Source organism: Blennius ocellaris (assembly GCF_963422515.1).
Source record: "Blennius ocellaris genome assembly, chromosome: 4".
NCBI classification, from domain to species: domain Eukaryota; kingdom Metazoa; phylum Chordata; class Actinopteri; order Blenniiformes; family Blenniidae; genus Blennius; species Blennius ocellaris.
In genome coordinates, this window is record NC_137653.1 from 3,538,182 (window position 1) to 3,551,931 (window position 13,750).

Sequence of the window (13,750 nt, forward strand, 5' to 3'; positions counted from 1 at the left end):
TAGTAACCTTCCCAAATACAACTTTTAAATAAAGCACAAAAATACAGATACTACTTTGAATATTTGTATTTTCTGCAACAAGTACTGCATGACAGCATCCCACAGCAACGACATGTGCTGTACATGGTTTTTAGTATTGCTTTTTTGTAATTGCAGTATGTGATATATATTGTGCAGCTCCAATGAGAAGTGCTGTTCCTGGTTTATCTGCTGCTGGCTGTGGTGTTTTAGTGAGCAGCATGCAAGTAAAAGGTCTTAATCATTCACTTTATTTTGCATGAGGAGGCAAAATCGTTTCGGAACATTGAAATTGTACCCTTTTTCATTGTAAATCTAAACTTTTACCATTTTTGTATAAGGATACTGTATATTTCATAATATTGTGGTCATTCAGATTGTGTTGTTTCATTGGGCTATTTATGACGGCTGAAATAGATTTTGGAATAAGAATGCAACATTAAAAAAAAATGTGGAAAGAAATTGAGGCTCTGTGAATAATTTAAACTGTAAACATAACCAGTGTTCAGTGGGATGGCACGTCAGGAGCCAGAGCGACTCAGCTTAAGCCCAGACAGAAGGCACTCTGAACAATTAAAGCATTTGAATTAGCTCATTTATTAAAATATCTTTCTGCTTACAAACTCGCCGACGTGACAGAAATCAGTCCTTGATCTTACAGCAGAATTCCCACAGTACACTTTTAAACAATGAGGTTAAACATGTTGACAAATGTGTTCCTACAGCATGAGACTTCACTCTCAGAACAACAGTCTGAAAACTGAGTACAGTGAAAAGTGCAAAGTCCTAACATGGAATGACTTCAAATAACAAGAACATCAAAAACAAAACAAAAATCAGGCTGCAGTGAGAGAACCACACATCTCTACAGTCTTTTGTGCATTTTTGATAAAAGTTTCACAGTGAGCACCGTCCAACAACCTCATAATAAAATATCTTCATCACCAGAATTACTTCCTCGTCTTAATCTCTTTATAACCTTCTTTTATCTCTCTTCTTCATCCTCCATCTTCGGGGTTTTTCTTCAGGAAATCTTCTTGGAGTTTTCATCGGTGACTTCCTGTTTGGGCAGGAAGTCCAGGATGAGCTTGGCGGCCTTTCTGGGACGCTCCAGCACCACCGAGTGACCGCAGTTGTCCAACACCTCCACCTGGCAGCGAGGCAGCGCCGCCTGCAGCACCGACGTCCCCGAAACATCCAACACCTGGGGGAGCGGACAGGTGAGTCAGTCCAGCAACATTATCGTTCCCAAACCCGAGGGGAAAAAAAGACGGTCGTGTGAGGGAAGCCGAACTTTGAATGTGTGACTGATCGTCTGCCACACTGCATTCTGTTTGTTCCTTCCAACTTATAGGAGGATTTATTTGCTGTAACCTGCATGCTTGTGTTTTAATCACCTGGTCGTCTTTGCCCCAGATGACCTGCAGGGGCGCCGTGATCAGAGGCAGGCTTTCCTGCAGCGAAAAGCGACACTTCTCCCCAACAATCTCCATGAACACTACAAAGAAAACACACAAACGTAACAATGTATATGACGAAAACACAATAACAGTACGTCCAGCAAAAGTTCACAAATCTAAAATGTATAGTTCATTTATTAGAAACTAAAATAATGTTGAATTTGCATATTGGAATTCGCTGTGCTGAAAGGATTTTGAGGAAAAACTGAGAAGGAGAAGAAAACCAACCTTCTTTGTAGAAATCATTGTTTGGGAGCCGGTTGGCAAGGAGACCTTTCAGGATCTGAAAACGAATGGAAATGTGAGTTTCAGTGTTCGCAGAGATTCTCGATTTAACAATTTCTATTACACAAAACTAAGGGGAAAAAAACTGACTTCTTAGTGGGAAATAGAACTTTGAATGAATGAATGATTTTTTTTTATCCCGAACATGTATAAAAAAAACATGTAACTATTTATACATACAAAAGAAAGAAAGAAAATAGAGCCAATACATAACAAAACACTGCACATTCTTCGAAAAAGGAGTGGGAAGAAGTACAAACCTTTTAATTTCCCACCCCTTATTACCTATTATTTAGTTTGTACACAGATCTCCTTATAATTACATAATACAGCTATATACATATATATACCATATATACACTTCATAAATATCTATTTAAATATATAATTACAGAACTAAAAATATCCTACATACATGCATACATACTTTCTTCAACTGTATTTTCCAGAGTTCCCAGCTGCATAAGCCTAACATGTATACACATTAGAACAGATATCACTGAGGGAAACTCGTTGTTTTGGAGTAATTAATAAAGTCAAAGTTTCTTGTGTGTGGGGGGGGGGTTTGTACCGGTCGGTGGAGTTTGAGGGGCGTGTAGCAGCAGAGGCTCAGCATCTCCTCCAGCTCCTCGGTGTTGGTGGGGATGAGCGGGATGGACTGCTCCTGGGGGAGCTTGTCCTCCAGCTCCCTCAGGCGGCTGATGAACTTGGAGTCTGTGGGGTAAACCAGGCCTGGAGGACAGAGGCGACTCAGCATCAACAACCGGCCGGGGTCGATACAGGCGATCCAACTATTCTCTATATTGGTGGATATTCGTATAAAAGGTCAGAACCGCTCATGTGATCAGATGTCTGCTGTGACGTTACCTGCCGGGCAGATCAAACTGAGGCTGGACAGGTCGGCAGGGTGCCGGGCGGCGTACACGCCCGCCACGTTCCCGCCCATCGACGTGCCGACCAGGTGAAACGGCCTTTTATCCAGACCGACACTCTGCACAAACTGGAACAGGGACAGAACGCCGTTGGACATCGGATCTCAGGAGAGCGGCAACATTTTTTACCAGCTCTCACACACACACACAAAATTAAAAAAATAAATTAAATGGAATCATGCCACCTCCAGTTCCAGATAAAAGTCTTATATTTTGATCACCCTCTGAAAGGGGACAACTTTTGATTACACGAGAACACATTTTCGCCTGTGTCGTTCCCACACTGCTGGCTTCGGGGTAGTGTTTTCATCAGCAGATGGTGCAGTCGGCTCAGCTTTTGACGGTGATCACAGTGCCAGCGTCTCCCTTTTGACAAGACTTCAGTGAACCCCACATGAACCAAACACTGTGAATCTTACATTTAGGAACTGACGCACGTTCAATGGAACCATTTGGACCCAGTACACTCAATGTTCAGATGTAAGAAGGCATCAAGAACAGATAGAAACATTCAAATGTAAAACGTGGACCTTAAAAAAAGGAATGTAAAAGGTTCAGGGCTAAAAATGGGGGTTTGATTTAGTTGCTCTATAGAAAACGACGTATAATAAACTGCAGCAAGCCGCCGCTGAAGGTTTGTTTGTAATTTGATCTGCAGCACGTTGTTAAACTATAATGAATATGGCCGACACATGAAACTGACTGTATTGTGTTTCTGAGTTTCAACACAAAGAGGAGCTTGAAGAAAGGCGCTCGGGGGCGATCGATCCGTTTTAATACAGACGGAGCAGCTGCTCTAATTGGGAGGATCTCAAAATATGTTTACTGACCACCGTTTTTAGAACATGTCCTGAAGCTTCACAATAGATATCTGAGAAAACTGTTGCTGCTGGAGAGCAAAATGAGCCGAGTGAGATAAAAGCGGGGCGACGCCTTCAGACGTTTCGATGGTTTCATGAATTAAGTGAGGCTGTGGTTCGAATGGTTTTCTGTATGTAATGACGTTTCCAACCCCCCCCCCCCCCCCCCCCCCCCCCCCGGTGTTACAGTGTGCAGGGTGTGACAAGTATTTGCTTTTGTGTGCTTGTTGAAGGTTTTTATTTTATAGTCTTTATATAAAATCTGTAATTGATGCAACTTGCTTTTTTTTTCTGGAGGCACTTTTATTCGAAATCCAGTGATCATTTGTAGTATTTGGAGTCATCGTGATTCAGACTTCATGTATGTTTTGTCTTTTTCAGACAGCAGCATCTCTGTGGGAGCTTTGTTTTTACAGTTCCAGGCTAAATGACTGTGGAAAGAACCAGTTTCAGTGCATTTTTCCGATTTTTTTTTCTGCGTTGGTCACCTGTTATGTTGACAGCTTTTGCATTATGTCATATATTTAGAGTAGTTTAAAAAACACAACAAAAAATACTCCATTTCGTGTTTCACGAAAATCATATCTGCTTTTACGTTTTACTAAATTGCATCCTATCAAGTTGTTTTTAAAATCAGAAAGGGGGGAGATCTGCAGCTTTGCATCTCTACGCGCACACACACGCACACGCACACGCACACGCACACGCACACGCACACGCACACGCACACGCACACACGCACACACGCACACACACACGCACACACGCACACACACACACACACACACACACACACACACACACACACACACACACCTGGTGGATTCGGGCGACCTGACCCTCGATGCTGTAATCCTCGGCGCCGGTGCGACTCGTGCCCTCATGCCCCGGCATGTCCACACACACCAGGTGCTGGTTTCTGGGGAGGTACTGGTGAGGAAATCAAACACACCCGAGATGAAGCACCTGCTGACTCTGATCATGGTTTACATTTTTAATTTGTCCACACCGTGAGGCAAAACTGACCTAAATCCCACTCTATACTATAATATATGTATCTGTACGAAAAATCCAAAAGGCCAAAGTGAAATTTGTCAGTTATTCTAATCGTTTACTTTCTTTCATCATATGGTCATAACCTTTGATACAAAAACACAACAATATGCATATATGAATATATACTATATACTAATAAAATGTGCAGTATAAAAACTATGTGAATATGCAGACTGTTATATTAATACTTCTTACAATAAACTTTACAAATTAGTTTTGGTTCTCTGTCTGTCAGTTTGTAAAAGTGCTTCATTCTTTTAAAATTCTCATCTTGTTTGTGTGTTTTTCTTTCATCTTTTGCTTTGTTCTTCTTTGTTGCGGTATTTCCTCATGTAAAGCCTTTTGAATTGCCTTGTTGGGTTTGCCAAGTTCGTGGCATCGATTTCTGCTCGATATGTGAAAGTCACTATATATATATATATATTTAAATATTAAAAAAAAAAAAATTTAACAATAATGTGGAGTTACGTTGACGATGGGCAGCCACATGTCCTTGGTGGCGGAGAAGCCGTGCAGCAGCAGCAGCGATGGCGAGGTGCTGGACGGCGTCCCGCGGGTGAAGTAGCAGAAGCAGTAGCTCCCGCTGTGAGAGTAGCGCACCACCAGTCCCAGCTTCTGACGCCAGCACCTGTGCACGAAGAGAGAGAAGCGTATCCCAAATAAATGATTAACGTCCCGTTATCAGCTCGCCGCATGCACGTTGGAATGTGACTTCACACGTCACCAATCGGCAAGAAAAACCAAATGAGAGGAAAGGTGACCCGCGTATTCGTCAGGGTTAAGCCTTTATCAGCTTCGACAACGTCTGGATGATTTCCTTTAAAGATTTTTTTTTTCTTAGGATTTACACAACGTATTACCAAAGTACACTCACAGAGTAACAAAAGTAGAAAGAGTAATATTTAACCTTTATAACTCATCCGGGAGAACTTTTACTTTCCCACATAGACAAGATTTATGACGTGAAATATTTGTAATACCAAATATATATGTAATAAACAAATTATTAATGTATGATTACATTGTATTACTTGTTTCAGTGTTCAGGAACTTCAACATAACCCCTATAAGAAGTTTTAATCTCTGCATATAATGTTATTTGTTGAGGTTTTTACTGTCTGTTCCTAATCTGATCTTTCATAGTTTTACACTTTTATACCCCTTTCACTTTTTACAAGCTCTTTCATTTTCTTTAACAGCTTATACTAGTTATTTTTACATGCCGTGTGTGAAGTAATTCCACTTATCATTATCTGATCTGTAGTAATGAACAGTTAATATGAAAGATCAGTCGACAAGTCAAAAAGTTATTCGAACTTGTGTAAAGTGAAATCTGTATGATTTATGGTTTACTAAAACTCCTCAAACATTCTAGTTCACTAAAACATACTCTGGGATTAACTCCTTTATATCACTAGATTAAATCTACAAACATAAAATAAGTCTGGTTGACTGAAAAAAAAAAGAAAAAGAAAGAAAAGCCAAATGAGCCACGGCAACTAACAACCTTGTCAAGGTTCTCAAGGGCAAAAAAATTAGAGCAGCAGCTGATGATTTATTACACAATGACACATCGATCCTCTCAAAAGTAAAAAATATCTGTTTTGTTAATGAATAGCTTTAATATTTTAACATATTACTTTAAAATCAAGAAGTGGCATGTCAAACTACCAAGTTCTGTATCCGTACGGCACAAATGACCAAATAATATGATATCCACGGTATAAGATATTTTGACAATGTGACGGAAGCGGATTAACCGTATTTTATTGCTTGAGTTCATGTGTCGTGGTTTTCAAACTTTCTAAACGGCTGCGGGCAGAAGCCGTTACATGAGGGTGAGTCAGCACCGAGTGCATGTGAGAGGGTCACGTCACAAGAATTATCCACCAATCTTCCAACATGCAACAAGGTTTTTTTTTCTTTTTTCTTTTCCCCTCTTTAAACAGCTTAACCAAAGTCCACAAGGCAAATAGTTCACAATGGCAGCTTTCACAGTAAGTGTGTGCTGGAAACAACAGCAGGCATGCGAGCATTTGATCACCATCACACCCCAGGGGAAGATACTGTGTGAAGGAAATGTGGACATTTTAGATGTTTGAGCCACTTTTTTTTTTACCATTTTCAATATAATGCAGCGTAAATAGAAAGTGTTAGGAATATTTGCGTGTTGGTTTATTAGCGACTCGGCCTATTTGAGTGTGTGTGTGTGTGTGTTTTACCAGTTGTACGCCTTGATGACCATCCCGGGCCAGAGGTGGAACACGGTGAAGACGGCGAGCGCGGGCACGACCAGAACACTTCCTGCCAGCCACATCATTTTAGCAACACTCAGCTCCATCTCCGCAGGCTGCAACAACGACGAAAGGAAACAAGACGAAAAACAAAAAACACAGCAGTTCAGTCGGAGGGCGAGTTTCTGAGAAGTGGATGATGACTTCCATCAGGACGACCCGTACTGGTCACAGATCATCTAAATAAATCAGTTATACAATAAAAATGTTTGCGTGTTTACAGGTTTTGTTGTACATATAATAAGAAAATAAGAAAACAAAACAAAACTGGAAACAGAGGCCTCGCTGAACTTATGCTCTGTTATTACAGCCTCCTGTTAGCTTATTCAGAACAAACAATACAAATCATCCCTGTATTTATTGACATCATTATTATTTTTTAACCTTGATGTCTTAATGTGTCGTTAGAAAACAACTAAAAAGAAATAATGATTCTCGGCCTGTAAAAATCATATTAGGGCGATCAATTACTGAGCAAAAGTTACAGGTTCCCTTAAGCTGTTTCTTAGCTGACGTATAAATCTGAAGCTTATGAAGTTGAATGAAAATGATCAGATAAATTTGAAACGCTTGTTGCAACATTTTTACAAAACAGCAGGTCAAGAAACCAACTCTTTATTAAAAGCTTCACTTTCACACGTCAGGGCAAATTAGCGTCACCGATAAACCTCAAACACGCTTGGGGAGAAAACGTTAACTCCACACGGAAAAGGCCCTCAAAGCCAGAATCAAACCGGAGATAATTTAACTATGTGGTGAACCATGGCCATCAGTGGTTTCTGGTTCCCAGTGAGCCGCCATGCCGGCTCCTGACCAACACAGATCTCCAGTGTTTGCTCTCGGTTGCTGAAAGACTGTGGCGGCCCACGTATAAAATTCGGGTCTTGTGGCACTGAAGTACATCTCTGGACAGTCTAGGACAGGATGTTTTGTCCCTATCCTGTCAATTTAACCTCCAACTTGTCATTCGTACTAATCACTGCTGTACTCAGATTCAAGTTGCAGAAATTTCCTACAAAATTATTAATTTCTGTCACAAAGACTTTCCTTATTCCATTCATTTGTTGTGCCATATAGGAGTTTGTATTGTCGTGTATTGTCTTTTCTATGCCATCACAGGGCATCAAAGATAAACAAACTCCATTTAGAGTTAACTATACATCACAACTCTGGTTTCAGACACCCGCTGGGCCTTTGTGTGTGGAGTTTGCATATTCTCCCTCTATGTGTGTGTGGGTTTCTTCAGGTTTCCCTCCAACTGTCCATGTGAGATCGACAGATTTGTCCTGTGACGGAGTGGAGACCTGTCCACGGTGAATCCTTCCCTTGTCCACAGTTATATAGAAGTTAGATGGATGTATAAACAAGCATGTGGTAGGTTTGCTGGAGTATCCAAACTAAACATGTACATAATAAGGGAGAGCATACAAAATCCCTATGCCGGAAAGTTAGCTGGTGTCGTGGCTTTTGCGGTTAATCGGTGACTCTAAACTGCAAATTGGTATGAAAAACAAAGGAACCATCTCCTGAAAGAAGGGCTCAACAAAGAAAACTTCGACAATACGTGATAACATCTTTTAGAGAGTGAACTTACCTGTTATGACGGCCACAGTCCCAGAAGTACAGTAACAATGTAAATTCCCTAAACGTTTCTGAAAGAAAAAAGAAAGACAGAATATTTCCTGTTCTGGGAAATTTTTTCACAGTTTTTGGGGATTTATCCAGAAAATATTAGCCGAATTGTTAACAAAAGAAACAGTGACATATTCCCAATTTTTGTGTCTGTGCTCTCAACATTGCAGGAGTTACCTGAAAAAAAGTATGTTTCAACTATGTAATATCAAAATACGTAACAACAGTAACAGTAAGAGTAAGAGTAAGAGTAAGAGTAAGAGCAAGAGTAAGAGTAAGAGTAAGAGCAAGAGTAAGAGTAAGAGTAAGAGTAAGAGCAAGAGCAAGAGTAAGAGTAAGAATAAGAATGAGAATAAATAATACTATAAAGTTTTTAATATTGTATTAATACTATGTCGTGAATTTAAATGAAGTCACGTGTGATAAAAGTGCAACACAAACCAAGTTCACAGGAAGAGACAACACAAACCAGACCCTTTCTTCATCCAGACTAATAGCAGGTTTTAACATTTCGGGAAAATTTCTGCGTTTTGCTCAGTGTTTATTTACAAACCCAAAACAACAACAATAACAAACATTTACCAGTTAAAACCAGTTAAAACGTGACATGGATGACCGTAGATAATATTTCCTACAACATTTGAAAGCATCACGGATCACGGCCTGTTACGTAATAACTAGTATAGAATAATGGATGAATGACTGTTACCTGTACAAATGTTCAAACTGAGCTGTTGTGGAGCTGCACGACGTCCTTCTTCTGTCTGTCAGAACCAGCTGGCCTCCATTCACTGTTGTCTGTTCTCTCATTACACAACCGGGAACCGGGAGCTTTTATCTGCACTTAAAGGGGCAGTACAGAGGAGGGAGGCCCTGCTGCGTTCACGTGCTGTCGGAAATCCCCAACCGTCGAGTGATGCGTTTTAATCAGCGTGCATAACACAGACAGATGTGTGGTCACATCCACGTGAGGGCGCCACCACCACGTGTCCAGTTGTTTTTCTGCAATTTGATTTCTTCAAAAATTGTTGGCTGGAAAATACTCTTCTTTTCAAAAACAATATAAGGCTTGTTTCTCAAAAATACACAAAAGTGTTGCCATGCAGGTTAAAAAAAAGTAACTTCCAAAAAACGATGTGGCCTTTCGCCCATATCATGAGCTCGTTTATTTTTTGTTTTGGGCAATGATAATCAGTTACTATGAAATGTTATTGTCACAGTTTACACTTCACATTCTGAAAAAAAAATCACATTCAAAAACAATCTACAAAGCATCCAGGAAATGTATTTTCCAGAACTGAAGAAAACAACAAAACAAACAACCTCTACAGAATAGTTACTGGTGAGTTCTCCTCCTGTTTGTGTGGGGATTTATTCCACCTATTCTTATGGGTTTCTCCCAATGACTAAAAAACGTGAAATTAATTAGTGACCTTGCGTTATATAAGATGGATGTATGGATGGAACATATCAAGGAACACAAGTAAATAAGTACTGAACAAAAGAAAATAAGGCAAGGCAAGGCACGTTTATTTATAGAGCACTATTCAAACACAGGGCAATTCACAGTACTTTACAAAGAAATTAAAGAATTACAGAAAAGCTTCACAAGGAAATAATAGAAATGGATCAATAAAATAAATACATTAAAGCTTTAATGAAAGAAACGCATTCTATTATATAAGTGATGACAAATGTCGATCTTAACCTCCAGATCTTTGAGTATTTTACTGAGAGTTTCCCACAACCAGTCCACTTGGGGACATGAAAATATAGTGTAAGCAATCGGGTTGACAAGAGGTCATCATCACATGTCATATTCATAACAAAAATTAATTTGTGGTTTTCGGATAATGTCGACTGTGGAAACCTGTGGTTTTCAGTTTCTTTTTTTTTTCTCCCTTTTTCATAAATTCCAGGAGAAAAAGACTCGACGTATGCACTGAATTTAAGACCGTTGTTTATGTCTGGAGACTTTGTTGAACATAATGATGACTTTTACTAAGAATTGAATGACAGCATGACGTATTTCAGTGTTTTAAAAGAGCATTTGTTTCAAGTGCAGATGCGGTGTCGTAAGTATGGTACAATTTGGTACAGTTTGGACATTTTTTAACATTTATTTTGGAGGGGTCAGAGAAACTAAAAGCTTGCTTCTCAGTTCAGTCTCAACACGACGAACATGGAGATTAAAGATGTCACCACAGTGAAAAATGGAATGGCTGCTGGTTCCCTGGTGAAGAGAGCATAAGTAGGAGAGGACAAGGTGGAGTCCTCGTCCTGACTGCTTGTCCTGACTGCTTGTTCTGATTTAGCCCAGGCCTGTCGTGGACGGACCTGGACGGACCTTTCGTGCTTCTTGCGCTATGCATGACGTAAAAATCGTCATCCGCCCCTTTAAGCATTCTCCGCCGCAGCGGTCGTGTGCGCAGCCCAAATTTGTACTGCGCATGCGTCAGAGCCAACTGGGTGTAAATCATTAAATTTGAACCTGAATTGATCTGTTTGAATGACTTTTGAAATCATGATGTGAATGCTGAACCACAATTTTCTCTGGGTACAGCTCAGCTTTAAAGGTGTGAAACATATGAACAATGGCGGCCGGCGATTAAGTTCTTAGATGGTGCTCTTCGTGATTATTCAATTTCCACCAATGTTAACATAATTTAAATCCAGTGCATTTATGAACCACATTACAACAATTTTGTCTTTTTTTAGACTGACGAGGCAGATAAACCTTTTTTTTTTTTTTTTTAACCATGTAGGTTATAGGAACATTATCCACATCCATACAGAATATTATGACTGCTGGATTTAAAATTTTCCTTACCATAATTTTTTCTTTTCTTCTAAGTACTGGTTTTCTCTTCCCACCTCCAAAAACCTTAATCTGAGGTTAATTCGCCCGTCGGTATGAATGTGCAACGTGACTGGGAGTCAAACATGTTTTGCTGATGAAGTGGGACAAAGGCTCGTCAACAAACTGTGGTGGGACGAATTAGATTATGGTGGGCCGCCACAGCCTCTGTGATTCAGAGCAAACACTCGATCGCTGTGTCGGATGTCGACGAATACTTATGAGACCATCCGCGGTCTTATACTATCAATAATTTAAGAAGGTCGAAAACATAAACAGCTGGCAGACAAATCCCTTTTCCAACACAGAACATTGCATTTTCAGAATAAGTAAGCATGTGTGTAAATATTTTAATTACTTCTTTCATTTTTTGTTTGTTTGTGAATGTTGTCAGGCCACAAAGTGGTTTATTGGTTAGATTTCTGCCTTCCAAAGGAGATTATCTCCGGTTTGACTCTGGCTTTCTGTGGAACGTTTTCTATTTTCCCCCTGAGGGTGTTTGAGCTTTATTAGCGACTCTAATTTGCCTGCATGTGTGAATGTGAGTGTTGGGATCAGCTGGGATCAGCTGGGAACATATATAGTAATAAAGTAATTTTCTAGTTTCTTTCAAGAGGTGGAAATACGTAAGAAAAATAAACATCTGTTGTGTTAAAAACAATAATAAAGTTGCTGCATAATGACAAAACACACTATGCATAGACAAGGAAGTTTTATTTGATTTCCTGCAATCATATCTCTGTGGGTACAAATTGTATTTTCTTACATCTTGTTCAATAACCCATGATGCATTGCATCCATACGCTCGTAGCTCAAAACAGCTTTTACAAAAAAGGATATACAATATATACTTATATTTATATATATAATATACATGTGTTTCCTTATGCATTTAGATGTGTTTGTAATGGGTAGTATGAGCATTTTAAAAAAACACGGCCAAGTGGAAACAGGTTCCAGGAAAGGTTGAACAAAAGGTCATTACCAAACACAGAAACGCCAGGTTACCTAAAGTCTTCAACGCTGGCTTTCTTACAGTTAACATGAAGCCCTTCAAACACAGTTTGCATATTTTCCACAACTACAGTCATGTAATTTTGGAGTGATTGCCATCTTGTACTATACTACGGACCTGCTTGTATCAGTAATGAAAGTTGAAAAAACTAATGGGAGCAACAAAATGGGTTCAAACCCAGCTATTGTCGGTGGCTTGAAAAATCTCTAAGGCCAACTAATAAATCCCAAGATACTATGATGTGCTTGTTTGGTAATGTTACATTATGATTAGGATCAATATTAAAGTGATTTCAGCAGGTTGCTGGAGGGTAATTGGTTTTTTAATACATGAAATCACTGGCACAATCGGAGCCGCCCGTCATCACACGTTTAAAAGATGACTGAATCAAAATTACTACTTTCCCGTTTCCCTGTATGGCTTTAGAACTGCAGGTCTCCTCCTCAGCAGGAATAATGTGGCGTTTGCATGCTGGCACACAGGTGACGTTCCCAACACCATGGCATTGTTTCATATTTTGCACTGCTGCTGATATGTTTGTTTTTCCCTTTGTGTTGGTGCCTGGCTTCGAGCTGAAGTTTCTATATAGGCAACAGCAAAATAAACAAACAAACCAAAAAAAACCAAACAGGATGAGGATAAAAATGCTCAGAGTTGTAAATAAACATAGTACAGGAGAAATGTCACTCCCGGTAAAGACTTGACCATCACAGTCAATGCAAATGATAAATTCACTGTGCTGTGTTGTACTTTGTCAACAACATTACTTCTGGTGTTACTCACTTCACATTATATATCTCAAAATTACAGTATTACATCTTTTTTTTTTTTTCTTCAATACAACAGAGTAATAATCATGTGAGTTTATATTAATTGATCATCATTCATGTAAACATATTTAACCAGGTCATGCAAACAGTAGACCAAAACTTCTTCCACTAGAGGTGCACAGCACAGAGCAGGCGGAGCGCCCAGACTGAGATCCCGCCGACTCAGCGCGAGCCGGGCCGGAGCCGCAAACCCCACGCCTGGCACACATCTGGACACTCATTAGAAACAGAACAGGGAGGACGGGCAGCGACATGAACCGACTTATCTCATTGTCCTGAAGAGAGTCCGTAGAGTGAGGGGAGATTCCTGTGATCTACATACGGACGTGTGGGGGATCTCAGTTTGAGCCTCGGGTAGAACAGAACAGCAAACAAACAAACAAACAAACGAAAAGAGTCTCCTTTTTGATATTCATACAATTTCAATGTTTTTCCCAACAGAAGCATGCAGACACCTCAGGTCAGAATCACCCTTCACAAACCCAGTCTGAGCCAGAATATAGAGTCCAAA

General features: G+C 39.9%; 1 protein-coding gene across 1 annotated transcript; it reads right to left on the reverse strand.

Moving 5' to 3' along the window:
• Positions 1-674: 674 nt before the first annotated feature.
• Positions 675-9,362, reverse strand: LOC308128995 (monoacylglycerol lipase abhd6-A-like). The gene is made up of 10 exons (XM_080494731.1): positions 9,247-9,362; positions 8,500-8,557; positions 6,834-6,961; positions 5,080-5,239; positions 4,372-4,485; positions 2,631-2,763; positions 2,335-2,495; positions 1,707-1,761; positions 1,416-1,516; positions 675-1,222 (listed from the first exon to the last, which is right to left on the reverse strand). The coding sequence occupies exons 3-10, from the start codon at positions 6,950-6,952 to the stop codon at positions 1,043-1,045; spliced, it is 1,023 nt and encodes a 340-aa protein (XP_080350857.1). The 5' UTR covers positions 6,953-6,961; positions 8,500-8,557; positions 9,247-9,362; the 3' UTR covers positions 675-1,042.
• Positions 9,363-13,750: the final 4,388 nt, after the last annotated feature.